The sequence below is a fragment of the Petaurus breviceps genome, unplaced genomic scaffold (assembly GCF_028583685.1).
Source record: "Petaurus breviceps papuanus isolate PSGF00001 unplaced genomic scaffold, PetGlider_PUasm1.0 470, whole genome shotgun sequence".
Lineage (NCBI taxonomy): Eukaryota > Metazoa > Chordata > Mammalia > Diprotodontia > Petauridae > Petaurus > Petaurus breviceps.
Genome location: NW_027186350.1, coordinates 2,304,705 through 2,320,711, shown reverse-complemented (window position 1 = coordinate 2,320,711; position 16,007 = coordinate 2,304,705). Strand labels below are relative to the sequence as shown.

Sequence of the window (16,007 nt, the reverse complement as noted above, 5' to 3'; positions counted from 1 at the left end):
ATGGGAGGTGATGACAGATAATATAGGAAGAGGAGGCATGACGGCTGGTGTACATCTGAGCATACAGTCATGTTCACTGCCAGTGAAGAAAGGTCAGCAGGAGGTGAGGTTTACAGGACCATAAAAAGTAGCTTCTTCACCAAACCTCAAGAGGAGTTCATTTTTTTGTGAGTCCCCTGATGCCTATAGCCTAAACCTGACCCTTGAGAACATCTAAAGTTTTCCTGATTCTTTGAACCCTGAACTTGACCAAGACAAGGAGACGGGGTTCTGAAAGAATTATGGGAATAAATAAATTGACACCAAATAAAAAAAAGAGGAGCAGAGAACTTTTGAGTTCTAAAGGCAGAGCAACACTCTACTTAACCTTGATTGAGTGTCTTGGAGAGAGCTCACTGAAAAGCATTTCTTTTTCATCTGCCCTCTTCACCTATCAATTTCACAAGGGCAAAAGTAAATTTTTATGCCATTTGTACCTGTAGTACAATGGATCATTTATATTTACAGCATCATCCTTGTCCTCAGAAGAAAAGGAACATTTATGCTTAGTTGAAGAGCAAATTTTCATATTAACAACTGTTGCAGATATACAGGTTTCCATCTTTCTTTGGGAATAGAAAAGGGAAAGGGAACCAAAGAAAGTCTATTTTCTGACACAATCCTTTGAAGGTTTTGTTATGGGTGTTCCAAGATCAGACCAGAGAAGTCACTTACATTTTTTCTGGAAGCTAGAATGTCTAGAAATCAGGTAGATGCCACCAGCTAAATGTCTATGTTTGGTAAAAGCTATGAAAGCCAACCAGAATAATAGAATTCCAAGATTGCAAAGGACCTCAGATGCTATCCTATCTAATCTGTAGCTGAATAAGAAAGAATCTATTCTATAACATACATGACAAGCCATTGTCCAGTCTTTGCTTGACAGGATCTCTAAAAAAGAGAAAGAAACCCACCATCTCCCTAGGCAGTCCATTCTACTTTTGGAGAATTTTAGTTACTTGAAAGGTTTTTGTTGTATAAAACATAAACCTAAAAACTTTCTGCTTCCCATAAGACTAATATCTATGAGTGTTTTCCCACACCATGGGTTGTAGTTACATATCCACTCCTTTCTACCTGTGACAAGAATTAGTTTTCCCTAAAAGGAGACAAAGCATTCCCAGGGACCTGTTTGAACCCCGCTTCCTGGATATCTAAGGGCACAAAAAGTTCCACCTAGGTAGGGTTGATGCCTCTTGGATTTGATGGGTACCTGAGACTATACAAGTAGCCATACCTAGCCCTAATGACCTGATGATCAGACACATTTCCATAAAGAGGAGAGGGGAGCCCCTGAATTTAAAGTTTGCTGAAACCAGGAGAAACATCGATATTTCTTCAGGGATCCCCTTGATTTCTGACAAAAAAAGTGAAAGGACCCAATCTCTCATATGGAACAGACTGATCCAGGAGTCTGAGTAGGTGGGCCAAGAGAAGGTAGAAAGAAAACAGAGAGAGCATATGTGAACTCAATACCCTTAGCAGAACCTAGAGAATAGCTTTTATACTCTTCTTCAACAGCTCCACTTCCCCAACCAAAGCAATAATCTCACAATAATCTCCCTTTCAACCAATTTCTAATGATCTGTGGAATGAACCATGATAGTGGTCTTTAGAAGGTAGCTAGGTGGTATAGTGAATAGAGCACCGTCACTGGAGTCAGGAGGACCTGAGTTCAAATCCGGCCTCAGACATTTGACACACTTACTAGCCGTGTGACTTTAGGCAAGTCACTTAACCCCAATTGCTCTCCAAAAAGCAAAAAATAATAATAACAATAATAGTGGTCTTTGAACTGGTCTTTGGACTGATATGAAAACAAAACATAACTGCATCTTCTTGACCCCTTTCCTCGCTGTCCTTCCCTAATCCCATCTTAAGCCATTTCTTCCACATTACTATTTACCACCATGACATTCATTTTCCATTATGCTGATGTTAACACTTTTATTCATGTATATAAAATGGCATCCTATTCAGAACAAATTTGAAAGCAGATAGTCTTCTCATTGCAGGGCTACGTATCCTCCGATCCAGGGTCCCTCATGTTATCACCTGCCAGCTCCATTCTTACTGAGGGCACTTGAGACCCCCCAATTTCTGACAGTATGCTGGATAGTCCATCTTTGTCCACTGCATTTCTGGAGAATGAGGATATGGGAAGTTGAGGAATGTTTGCTGACTTCTAAGCACCTATTAGTATCCCTGTTGGTGATCGAAGCTCCCTGGATAAGAAGAGACAAGAGGCAATGGCATTGAAATAGCTCGATCTTCATGTGCTGGCATTTCCAACTCTCCTTTTCCCATATCCATGGGAAATAGTCCAATCCATTTTTGTGATGGTCACTATATCTATGGTCACTACTGCGACTAGTGCTGTGCTTGTAAGAGATTCTCACATTCCCTAAGATGTTACCTTAGAAGACATGCAAATGGAAGGAAAACAAATTCCCCAGTGAATTCACTGTGATTCTCATGTGGGTCACAAAATTCTAGTGTATGCATTCTCCAAAGGGGTGGAGTGGAGAGAAGTGCTGACTTCAGCTTCTAACATTAGCCCATCCTGATTCCTAATCTCCATGTAAGCAACCTCTCTGATTCTGCCCCAGTCCCAACATTCCACCCATAATCCTCTGACTCATGCTGAAAAGACGCTTCTTGAAGATGATTTGATCCCCCATATAGCTTAGTCAGTTAACAAACTTTTATTAAGTGCTTATGACCTGCTTTGCTAAGTACTGGGGAAATAACAAAAGGCAAAAGATAGTCCCTCCTTTCAAGGAGCAGACATTCCAATGAGAGATATAACATGGTAATAGCTAGATAATATAAGATAAAGAGAGAGCAGATGAAGGGAATCCCAGAGGGGAAGGCACTAATAGTTGGGGGAACCGGAGAGGAACTCCTGCTGAAGGTGGGGTTTGGGCTTATTCTCTAAGGAAGCCAGGGGGAAGTAAGAGGCAGAGGTGAGGGAGGACATTTCAAGGATGAGGAGCAGTCAGAGCAAAGGCATAGAGATGAGAAATGGATGGAATATAGTGTTGGAGGACTTGTAAATAGGCAAGTGTAGCTGGATCATAGACTGCCTGGAAGGGGCTGAAGTGTAAGGAGACTGAAAAGGCAGGAAAAGGTCAAGCTGTGAAGAGCTTTAAATGTCAAACAAGGAAAAGGAATAAACATTTCTACAGCTTCTACTATGTGCCAAGCACTGTGCTGAATGCTTCACAAATACTATCTCACAGCAGTTCTGTGAGGTAGGTGCTGTTATCATCCCCAGTTTACAGATGAGGAAATTGAGGTAAACAGAGGCTGACTTGCTCTGGGGCACACAGCTAGTAAGAGTCTGAGGCTAGATTTGAACTCAGGTCTTCATGACTCCAAGCCCAGGACAATTCACTACACCACAAAGGAATATATATTGGATACTGAATATTATAGGGATTCACTGGAACTCGTTTAGGAAGGAGTAACATGCTCAGACTTACACTTTAGAAAAATCACCTTGGCAACAGAATGGGACTATATTAGCATAAGGAGAGACATGAGACAAGGAGATTTATTAGATTGCAGGAAGAGAGAGGTGATGAGGACCTCAACTAATGTTGTGGCTGTATGAATAGAGAGAGAAAGAGATGCTTAATAGGTAGGAACCATAAGATTTGACAACCTTGGACAACTTGTTGAATTTCACTGAAACTTTCTTGCCACGGCCACATCTGTAGAATGAAGGTGTTAAACTTTGTCGTTCAGTAATTTTTACATTATGTCCAACCCTTCATGACCCCACTTGGGGTTTTCTTGGCAAAGATCCTAGAATGGTCTGCTATTTCCTTCTCCAGGTCATTTTATAGATGAGGAAAGTAAGGCAAACAGAGTTAAGTGACTTGCCCAGGGACACAGAGCTACTAAATGTCTGAGGCTGGATTTGAACTCACAAAGAGAAGTCTTCCAGATTCCAAGCCCAGCATTAAACTAGATGGTTTTCAGCTCTAAATTAATAAACTTATGATCACATTTCACTGAGGAAAGAAGAAAAGGTTTTGAATAATGTCTGTGTAAAGCAAGACAGGGAATAAATTAGGGAGAAATAACAAGGTTGCCTTTGTGCAGTGTGGAGTTGCCCAACTGAAGTTAGAAAACATAAATGAAGTCCACCCAATCAGCATAGTTTGGGGGGGAGGTTGTTTTTTACTTCTTCTATCTCCATTCAGCTGCACAAATGGAGAAAACAAATGCTAAGAGAAATTCAGGGCTGGGTTTGGCAATGGATGAGTAGCAATACAGTAGGGCAAGAGATGTAGGAACAGAGGAGAGTGTGGATTTGAATATAGGAGAGTGTGGATTGACTTTGGGGTCAAGGTTGAGGGACAGACAGGAATGTGAAGTCAGAGTAGAGATAGGAGAAGGTGAAATCACCAATTAAAGTGCTGGACATGTTTAGGAGGAGTGAAGCATAGGGAGAGATAGAGTGGAGAGAATGAAGAAATGTTAGAATTTTTGAGATCCAGGATGTGATCATTCCTTTGTGTATTTGAGGTGCAGCCTAAGAACAGGTCATAGGATTTGGGGAGACTGAGGAATTGGGAGGTGGGGAGTTTCAAAAGCATCAACATAAATGTTGAAATTCTTTAGTACAAGGTCAGGAGTTGGAGAAGAGAGAAAAATAGTGAGCCAGGGGCTGAAATACTTGAGAAAGGAACACTAAATAGTGTGCAGTTTATTTCTTGGATTAAAATGATCTATACTTAAGCAATTGGGGCATCTATGTGGCACAGTGGATAGAGCTCAAGGTCTACAGTCAGGCAGACTCATCTTCCTGAGTCTGGCCTCAGACACTTATTAGTTGTGTGACCCTATACAAGTCACAACCTTGTTTACCTCATCAGTAAAACTAACAGGAGAAGGAAATGGCTAACCACTCAAGTATCTTTGCTCAGAAAATCTCAAATGGGGCCACAAAGAGTTGGACATGACTGAAAAAAACAACTGAACATGGGCAATTAAGTTTTTAGACCAAAAATCAAGGGTTTTATAGTTATACACATCAAACTTCTCCTCCTTGGTTTGGACTAGCTGCTATCATCTGTCAGAATTCTTCCTTTGAAATGTTTTCAAAACACATTCCTTGTAAGTAGAAAGAAAATTGCATTTGTACACACACACGCATTCAAAAGTGAATATTGCAAAATAAAGATCACGCATAACTTAAAAGAAGAAATAGTAGTGGACACTTCCAACCCACTCCTTTGGAAATGTGGAAGGTGCACAAGTATTGCACGTGTTTTCAGAATTTTTTAACGTGTCAATTGGTTATGTTAATATTTTCCTCTTCTTTTTCTTCTTAAAAATACTATTTGTTATATGAGATGACTCTCTGGGAGTAAGGGTGATACTATAGAAAACTCTGGTAATATAAATATCAATAAAATCTTATTTAAGGAAAAAAACCACATTGCTACTACTATCCTTCTATTCCTTATCCTTTCATGCCTGGATTACTCAAACAGCCTTCAAACCATTTCCACACACATACCACCCACCCCCATTATTTCCTCTTTCCAGTCCAAGCTGTACATACCTGATTATTCTCCCTAAACCCTGAATTTCATGGTGTCACTCAGAAACTGCTTGAAAACCATAAATAATTTATGTTCTGCATGTGAAATCTAAGCTTCTTTCCCAGGCATCCAAATATAACAATATTTTAGTTACCTGCTTAAAATCCCAATACACGTTCAGCGTTTTCACTGTTGCTATTATACATGGTACTAATTTCGGCTTCCACCCTTCTCCAGGGTCTGCCAGGCATAGATCATTTGAGTATGTGTCTGCATATAGCTGTCCAACATAGAGTTCTCCAGTCAAGTGGTAGTATACAAACTGAAAAGAAACAGAGGGTAGATAACACTAGACATCTGCCCTTCAATAGAAAGCGCACCATCTGGACAAAGATTTCAGAGGTTACTCTTAGGAAGCCACAATACATTTGCCAGCTCCATCCTGGGCTCCTCTCACAGTCTATCTCATACCACTAAGTCCCAGCTGATTCCCCCAGAAAACAGGAAACTTGTGAGGGGAGTCCAGATCTTCTTACTACACCAGAGTTCCAACAGCTGTAATAGGAAAGAATAAAATATTTCTTAAGCTAAACAGGCTGAAATACAAAGTATAGAGACCTGAGCATGAGGTCCTAGCTACCTGACTTCAACTTTGACAACCCCTTCTGTTTATGCTCTTGATCTGTGCTCTTTCAATCTCTCTGGAGACCTTGTGCTTATGCTCAAATTCTTGCTTTCATGCTTCTCTTGACCTGTATGCTTCTCTAGACAGAAAGGACTTGACTTCACCTTCCCACGTTTTAGGGAAGGCAAGAAGTGAACTGATCGAATATAGGCAGTCAGAGGAAGAAGGAGAAAGTAGTATCAATCTAAACAATTGGAGAAAATATCAATTGCTCATAGGTAGACTGAGTCCATGTAATAAAAATGACAATTCTGCATAAATGAATTTATCTATTCAGTGCCATATCAATCAGATTACCAAAAATATTATAGCAATAGAAAAAAATAACAAAATTCATCTGGAAGAAGAAAAGATCAAGAATATCAAGGGAATTAGTGAAAAAAATGCAAAGGAAAGTGGCCTCGCAATACCAGATCAAAAACTATATTATAAAATAGCAATCATCAAAACAATCAAGTACTGGCTGAGAAATCGAGTGGTGCATTAGTGGAATAGATTAGGTACACAAGACACAGTAGTCAAGGACCATAGTAGCCTAGTATTTGATAAACCCAAGACCACAGCTTTTGGGGTAAGAACTCACTATTTGACAAAAATTGCCAGGCAAATTGGAAAACAATAGGACATAGTCTAGGCATAGATCAACATCTTACACCATGTACCAAGATAAGGTAGAAATGTGTACACGATTTAGACATAAAGGATGACATCATAAGCCAATTAGAAGAGCAAGGAATAGTTTACCTGTTACCTCCCCTATGGGGAGGGGAAGAAGTCATGGCCAAACAAGAGATAGAGAGCATTAAAAAGTGTAAAATATATAATTTGATTATATTAAATTCAAAAGCTTTTATACAAACAAAACCAATGTAACCAAGATTAGCAGGTAAGCAGAAAGCTAGGAAACAATCTTTATAGCGAGTGTCTCTGATAAAGGCCTCATTTCTCAAATATATAGGGTACTCAGTCAAATTTATAAGAATACAAGCCATTCTCCAATTGATAAATGGTCAAAGGAATATGAACAGGCAGTTTTAAGATGACGAAATCAAAGCTATCTATAGGCATATGAAGAAGTGCTCAAATAACCTTTGATAAAAGAAATGCAAATGAAAACAACTCTGAGATACCACCTCACACCTATCAGATTGGCTAATGTGACAAAAAATGGAAAATTATAAATGTTGGAGATGTGGGAAAACTGGAACACTAATGAATTATTTCTGGAGTTGTGAACTGATCCAGCCATTCTGGAGAGCAATTGGGAACTATGCCCAAAGGGCAACCAAACTATGCATACCCTTTGATCCGATAATACCACTACTAGGTCTGTATCCCAAAGACATCGCAAAAAAAAAAGGAAAATGACCTACTAAAATATAAAAAATATTTATAGCAGACCTTTTCATGGTGACAAAATATTGGAAATTCAGGGAATGCCCCAACTGGGGAATTGCTGAACAAGTTGTGGTATATGAATGTAATGGAATACTACTGAGGAATAAGATATGATGAACAGGCAGATTTCAGAAAATCCTTGTACAAACTGATGTGAAGTGAAATGAGCAGAACCAGGAACACATCGTACACAGTATCAGCAACTTCCTGTGATGATCAACTGTGAATGACTCAGCTCTTCTCAGCAATGCAACAATCCAAGACAAGCACAAAAGACTCATGAAGGAATATGCCATCCATATCCAGATACAGAGCTAATGGAGTCTGAATTAAGAGAGAAGCATTTTTTTTTACCTACCTTATTCTTTCTTGTTTTTTTTTTATCTGTTTCTTTCTTTCATAAGTGACTAATATGGAAATATTTTTACATGATAGTACATGTACAAATTATATCAAACTGCCTACCATTTTTGGGGTGGGGGAGAGAGAGAGAAAAATTTTGACCTCAAAAACTTGTAAAAATGAATGCTAAAGAATTTTGTTGACATATAACTGGGGAAAAAATAAAATTAAATTAAAAATCATTCTGTCATGGTCATTTCTTGAGAGAATCTAGAGAATGGCTTCATTTAAGTACTTGTTAAGTGCTTACTTTGTACAATGCACTACTGTTAAAGTACAGATATTGAGCTTTAAAATTCACCCAGGGGCAGAGGGGAACCAGATTTGAGGGTGAATCAATGCTCATATCAATTTGTTATGTTTTGTTGGCTCCAGACCATGCTTCATCTCATATAGTCAAACACCTAGATGCTAGCATGGACATCTTACTATATGCCCTATTGCTACACATACACTGTCCCCTCCCTTACTGTTCATCTCTTGTTTAGGGAACAATAATCCAAGACATATTACCATTGCTACTCAAAAGAGATTGACAATCTACTGTACTCTAGCTCTACTCATAGTGTCTGTCACTAACCAGACTGATGCTACCTTCCCTAACTTCCTGGCATTTGCTGTACCTCCCAAACAACATGTGAACTCTCTGAGGGCAGGGACTGTCTCACTTTTATATTTATATCCCTGGGACCTAGCTCAGGACCTAGCATACATACATATATAGATGGATATGTATCTCTCTCTCTCTCTAAAAAAAAATGTATATGTGTGTATGCATGTGTGTATACACACATATATGTACGTATATTTATACACACATACATACATTGTGTGACATGTACACACACATATATATACTATGACAATAAATACTGACTGATTAATTGATCTCCTTCATTCTAAATATTCCCCCCAAAACCAAACTCCAGATCCCCTGAACACCAACAAAGCCCAGTAACACTCACAAGGGTCTGATCCATACATAATAGGTTACAACCTGTGGTGAGATGCCCATCTATGAAGAATACCTGTTGTCTGAACCCATTGCAATTATGCATGACTGGGGTGTTTCCTTGGATGTTTCCCTGGTCCATGCAGATCTTTTCATTCACAGAATTTTTCATCTGTAGGAATAAAATATGCCACTCTTGGTGAGTATAGACAGGGGAAAGCAGTGCATAATATCTGTCAAAGGTTTGCCTTCTCACACTGTTTAGTACCACAAGATGAAATCCAGCTAAAAATAAGCAAAGATGTGGGGGTCCAGAAACAATTTTCTAACTATTGACAAAGAGATAAGTTTTATTTGCGTGCTCCCCTATCTCGGGAATGTTGACCTGTCCCCAGCACCAGCCCCTAAAGGCATTCTTGGGAAGATATGTATGCTTAAAGTCAGATGATTGGTATTTCTTAAACAAAGAGGCTGGTCAGTTGAGACACTGAAAAGAAAATAAGCGGGGTCTAGGGTAAAAACAGGAAGCAAAATACAAGGGCTTGGTATTCTTATGAAATGAAGGAAATCCTGGTTATTAGAAAAATAGAGTGATGAAACTTGAGAAAGAAGATTGAGAAAAAATTAAATGACAGAGGATCCCAGAAAGAAAAAATATTGGTAACCTTGTGTACTTACTGCACCATAGCCAACAATGTTCTTAAGGGGCGTCAGATTTGGATAAACATTTTTGAGGTACCACTCAAAACTATTACACTTCAGTTTCTCGCGGAGTTCTTTCCTGGAAGACACCTCTCCAAAATCTATTCCATGATTCTGCAAAGAAACAATATGTTTCAGGAACCTACTTGTGCCTTCAAATAGGTAACCCCTTGATCACTGTCAGGATTAAAGATCACTCCTGAGGGCAAGTGAGTATTTGTTTAGCGATGTGTGGGTAATCTTCACGTTCTGGAGTTTTCCTGGTAAGAGGGGAGGCTTGAGGTCTCAGAATCTGTGTCAACTCACTTGACATCATCAATATTTGCCAGATCTGTTTTTAGAGGTCATTCTACATTTCCCATAAATTTTCATGGCTCTCAACTTAGAAAAAAGTTTGTTTTTCTACAGGTCACTCCATAAGAAATGGTCAGGATCTCATTCAATATTAAATAAGATTAGAGTGCATATTGCTCCCATGTTTAAAAAAGACAACTAGTTTATCCTGGATTCTAGATTCACAATGGACAGATTTTGCTTTTCATTTTAAACCTTTTCCTCTCTTACTCCTTCCATTTTCTGGTACTCACCAAGACCTGAATCCTCCCCAATGATGCAGCATCCTTGGCCATCCTTTCCAGTAAAGGTTATCTCATTCAGTAGGGGAAAACAGAATATTCTTCACTCCTCATTGCCACTTTCAGACCCTCTCTATGTCTACTGCCATCACTTAAAAAGCTCTTCTTTTTGGAGGTTTTATCCAAATGTATAACAGAATCTAGATCTTGGTGGTCATTATCAATGGACCTCCACAATATGTTTCTCCTTTCACAGTGAGTTTTAGTACCTGTTTTATAGTCTTCCCTTCTACACCAACTCCTGCTCTAGAGAACTTCAATACACAGATTGACGTTCCCTCAAATATTTTTCATTTATTTTATTTTTAATTTATGAAAAAACAAAGGTTTCCATAACATATAATAAAAAGATGGTTGCACATGAAACAGTAAATCTATTATGTACAAGTGGCTATTTCTTCAATAATTTCATAACTGATACTTCCACTCCATGTCTGTTACACAACATACTTCTAATCTTCCCAGCACCCACAAGTTCCACTGCCACATTTAGGAACTCCAGTATTCCTAATCTTTTATTATTACAGTTCTCCCTTTGCCTTCATATTCTTAATCCTATTCTTCATTTTAACCATGACTTCCAATCCTTCCATCCCCCAGCGCTTTGCCAGGCTATCACCCTTGCTCTAACTATATTCTTCTCCCTTCCTAATCTCTACTATTTGGTGAACCTCTTCAATTCTGTAAGCATTGATCCTCTGCTCTCAAATCCCACCCCTAATTCCCTTGTTCGGTTGCCTTATCAACAGCTGAGTTTGGATTACTCTCACCATTTGCCTCCTTTTCCTATTCATGAGCTGCTGAATGGAGCTGGGAAAATGAAATTGCTGACTGGGTCCACTATTTGTTATCTATTGTGCATTATCTAATCTTAAATGGGCTCTCACTGCAGCAAGGCAATCCTGATTCTCCCTAATCTATTCTCTATTCCACAACAGCTATTCCAACTATTTATTTCCTGCCTCATATCACCCATGGCACTCCTCCTCTCTCTTTCTTAGCTGAAGGCTTTACTTCATATTCATACACACAAAAAAGCCTAAAGTTTTACTGAGAAATTTCTCTTTTTCTCCTTATCTTTAATTCATATCCTTCAAATATCTTCCTCCACTAACTCCTCTCTCCTGTCACTTAACCCGTTTCCTCATCTGTAAAATGAGCTAGAGAAGGAAATGGCGAACCACTCCAGTATCTTTGCTCAGAAAACCCCAAATGGAGAGGAGGTGATGAATAGATTTAAGGAATTAGATCTGGAAGATAGAGTGCCTGAAGAACTATGGACAGAGGTTCGCAACAGTATGTAAGAGGCAGCCCAAAGAAACAAATGGAAGATTTGGACATGAATGAAATAACTGAATAACAACAAACAATATGCTAATTATAATCTATTACCAATATTCTAGGCTGTGTGCGGGATTTTGAATAAGGAGTAAAATTCAGTTTAAACTGGGTACTTAAAATATAAATTCCCTAAAAATGCTAACTTATCACAGAATTCCCAGTTATTTATTGTAATTTCTAGCTCTCCTATCAATTTCAATTTCCCCCCTACCAGATTCCATTCCAAATTCTTCTTTGTCATCAAGGAATTTTTTACTTTGTGGTACTCTAAATATGATGAATGGGTTTTGGAGCAAGCAGGTTAAAGTCATTAGAGGACTGATACACACACTTCTGAATATGACCAGTGGCCAGCAGCAGCTTTCTACAAGTACAAATACAGCCACCAGCAGTTGTTATTTCTGGACAGTATAATTCTTGAACTGAACTAGTCATTCTCATATACTGGTAAATATATCATAATGGCAAATAGCAGAAATATATTCCATGAAAACATGTACTCAGAACCCTGAATTTCTGCCCTCCTTCATGATATCACCCATAGGAAGAGAGGATTTGTCTAATAACCCTGGGGATGGTCCAGGGTTGGTACCTTGTCACACATAAACATGAAATCCATTGTTCTATGGTATGGCTTTTTGGGAGTGGAGAGGATTTCCCATAAGTCTTCTTTATGCCCTTCCATTCTCCCTACCACTTTCCTCTTACCTAGTTATTTTGAATTCTACTACAAACCTCCAGAGGCAGATTCCAAGCCAAATAGACCATGTATTTGTACTTGTCCATCCAGCTTTCAGCCACACGAAGAGCGTTGCGTTTCATGAGGGGCGAAATAATCAGAGAATAGGGTTTATGGGCTCGTTGAAGGTGAGCAATTCGAGAACATGGTAAGATCTCAATTTTCCCTCCACACTGCCATGCCTGCATGCAAAAAAAGGACCATGTATCCATGTAAGGGCTAGTAAATTGTAAAACATTGTCCTAAAAAAAGATTTAGTTTTAGATGTAAGTTTCCATTCAAGTTCTACCTTTAAACCTTCTCTTGCAATGCTTTTCTGGAACAACCTGTCCTACAAATCTTTTCCCCGTCTTTTACCCAGCTCATGAAATCCCATCTCTGGTAGGAAACTTTTCCTCACTGACCAAAGAAAAGATCCCTGATCATTCCTTCTAGACCAGGAAAAATACCAAAAGTATGGATTATCCCATGGCTTACTGATAAAATGTCTAAGAGGTGAAAGAGAAATGGTTCTGTACTGTCTTACCCAAATAACCATTTCTCTTGCTTGCCTTCCCTTTATGCCTTTATGCTTGACCTATAGACTAATCATATCCATGTGGAACCTCCTGACAATGATACTGATTTCACCTTACCCACACCTTTTCATCTTATGCAATTCTTATCTATAAATCCTACTCTAGGTACTGATATCATAAGGTATTGGCAAAGTAAGATACACACATATCAATGTGTCATGTGAGATGATTGTGAAGGGAACTAGCAATGTTAGTCCTTTTGAACATATACCAATGCAGGCATGCACACGTGCACACACACACACACACACACACACACACACACACACACACACTTCACTAGGGAAGTGTACCCAAACTCTGTAAGCGCTCTCTCAAACCAACAATGGAGAGACCAACAGATCTGAGTCAAGATTCTGGATCAAGAAAATACAGTGTGTAGGAAAAAGAGGAAGGAAAGTTTCCCCTTAATTTCTGAGATTCTTATAGTAAAATTTAGACTGAAATTGAAGTAGGAAAAGCCATCAGACTGCATAGGTATGACTATTCCTTATCAATATGGAAAGGAGGTGATGAATAGATTTAAGGAATTAGATCTGGAAGATAGAGTGCCTGAAGAACTATGGACAGAGGTTCGCAACGGTATATAGGAGGCAGCCCAAAGAAACAGAAGAGCAAGAAAGCAAAATGACTGTCTAATGAGACTTTCCAAATAGCTGAGGAAAGAAGAAAAGCAAAAGGGAATGAGAAAAGGAAAGATATACCCAAGTAAATGCAGAATTCCAGAGAATGCCAAGTAGAGATTAAGGTTTGCATAAAGGAATAATGCAAAGAAATAAAAGAAAACAATATACTGGCAAAGGAAAGAGATCTCTTCAGGAAAATTGGAGCTATCAAGGAAAAATTTCAAGCAAAAAATGGGCAGGATAAAAGACCAAAATGGTAAGGACTTAACAAAAGAGATTAGGAAGAGGTGGCAAGAATACATGAGAGATATACAAGAAAGATCTTAACATCACTGATAACCACAATGGTGTGGTTACTGACCTCGAGTCATAATTCTTGGAGAATAAAGCCAAGTAGGCCTTAGGAAGCATTGCTAACAATGAGGCCAGTGGGGGAGATGGAATTCCAGCTGAACTATTTAAAATCCTAATAGACGATGTTGTTAAAGTGTTGCACTCAGTATGCCAGGATATTTGGGAAATTCAACAGTGGCCACTGGATTAGAAAAGAACGGTTTACATTCTAATCCTGAAGAAAGGCAATGCCAAAAAATCTACCAAACAATTGAAGCCATTTCACATGCCAGCAAGATTATGCTTAAGATTCTGCAAACTAAGCTTCAGCACTATGTGAACTGAAAATTGCCAGAAGAGCAGGCTGGTGGTTTTCAAAGAGGCAAAGGAATTAGAGGCTAAATTGCTAACATTTGCTGGACTATAGAGAAAGCAATGGTGTGCCAGAAAAACACCTACTGCTGCTTCTTTGATTGCATTAAAGTCTTTGACTATGTGGATCACAACAAAATGTAGCAAGTTCTCAAAGAGATGGGAATACCAGATCATCTCTCTTGTCTCCTGGGCAAGGTGGGCCAAATATGGACCAATGGATTGGTTTAAGATTTGAAAAGGAGCGTGACAAGGTTTTTTATTGTCACCTTATTTGTTTAACTTATATGCAGAGTACCTCATGCAAAATGGCAGACTATATGAATCAAAAACTGAAATTAAGGTTGCCAGGAGAAATATCAACCATGTCAGATATGTAGATGATACCACTCTGATGGGAGAAAGTGAAGAGGAATTCAGCCTCTTGGTAAGGGTGAAAGAAGAGAGTATAAAAGCTCACTTGAAGTTTAACATTAAAAAAAACCCTAAGATCTTAGCATCACTTCCTGGTAAATAGAGCGAGAAGAAATGAAAGTAGTGTCAGATTTTATATTCTTGGACTCAAAGATCATTGCAGACAGTAACTGCAGCCATGAAATTAAAAAATGCTTGGTGGCCTGACAATATGGAATTTGTCCTTCCTAGTTCTAGTAAAAGAATTTGCAGCCCAGTGATTCAAAACTCCATCTCCAAACTCTCTTGTCTTCATTTCCACACTTGATGGTCACTTAACATCTTCAGGCCTTCCTTATTTTTCTCATCCGAAATTCAATTCAACAAATATTTAAATGCCTACAATATACATCATACTGGGTTAGTAGGCTACCAGTGGTATAATTTATAAAACTAGATAAACTAACAAAATTAATACAGAAAAAAAAATGTTAGAAGGACAATGGAGAGAATTCTGGGAAGATGGCACAGTAGGTCAGTAAATTCCAAGCTCTCAAGATTTTCCCCTACAAAAGAGTTAAAATAGAACCTTAGGGCAAACAAATTGTGTTTGGACATAAATAAGAATAGGGGCACAACCTGGGTCTTCCTAGGACAATTTGAGAAAATCAGAAGAAAATTCCCAGGATGAGGTTTGGTCCCTGTGAAGAGTAAACATTTCCACGCTAGGTTCCACTTTTAACAACAAGCAGAAAGTCCTGGGGTTAGTTGGTTTAAGAGGCTGCCTTGGCCCCAGCCACAAGAACTTTTACCCCTGGGATAGTGAGAGCAGCTGGGCTTTTGAGGCCAGGAAGATCGAGGGAACCTCTGCTGACCAGGAATGCCAGACCCAGCTGCGCTGAGAAAAACAGCAAGAGCAAGAAGGAGCCAGGACTCGCTGGGTGAGTGCAGAAGCAGTAGGGCAGAAAGCCCCTGGCTCTGGGCACTTAAAGGGGATTAGAGGTTTGTATCTGGTAGCAGACTAGAGGGGAGAATTGAAGATCTGGGTCAAGAGGCACCATTTCCCATACCCCAGGGCTAGAGGTGATTATAAAAATTAAGTTATTACCACAAATAACACACAGATAAAGTAGAAAGAATCCAAGCATAGAAAGCTTATATATATATATATATATATATATATATATATAGAGAGAGAGAGAGAGACAGAGAGAGAGAGACAGAGACAGAGAGAGAGAGAGAGAGAGAGAGAGA

General features: G+C 39.0%; 1 protein-coding gene and 1 long non-coding RNA gene across 2 annotated transcripts in view; both read right to left on the bottom strand.

Annotated features, from left to right (window-relative positions):
* Positions 1 to 16,007, bottom strand: part of LOC138171930 (uncharacterized) — a 615,043-nt gene that overhangs the window by 153,036 nt on the left and 446,000 nt on the right. The window lies entirely within an intron of this gene.
* Positions 1,982 to 16,007, bottom strand: part of LOC138171894 (probable polypeptide N-acetylgalactosaminyltransferase 8) — a 33,299-nt gene continuing 19,273 nt past the window's right edge. Inside the window, exons 7-11 of the mRNA XM_069101452.1 lie at positions 12,448 to 12,633; positions 9,713 to 9,850; positions 9,111 to 9,206; positions 5,752 to 5,919; positions 1,982 to 2,264 (exon numbers count right to left, since the gene is read on the bottom strand). Of these exons, the coding sequence (XP_068957553.1) occupies positions 2,091 to 2,264; positions 5,752 to 5,919; positions 9,111 to 9,206; positions 9,713 to 9,850; positions 12,448 to 12,633 (762 nt within the window). The 3' untranslated portion in view covers positions 1,982 to 2,090. The remainder of the gene's footprint in view (positions 2,265 to 5,751; positions 5,920 to 9,110; positions 9,207 to 9,712; positions 9,851 to 12,447; positions 12,634 to 16,007) is intronic.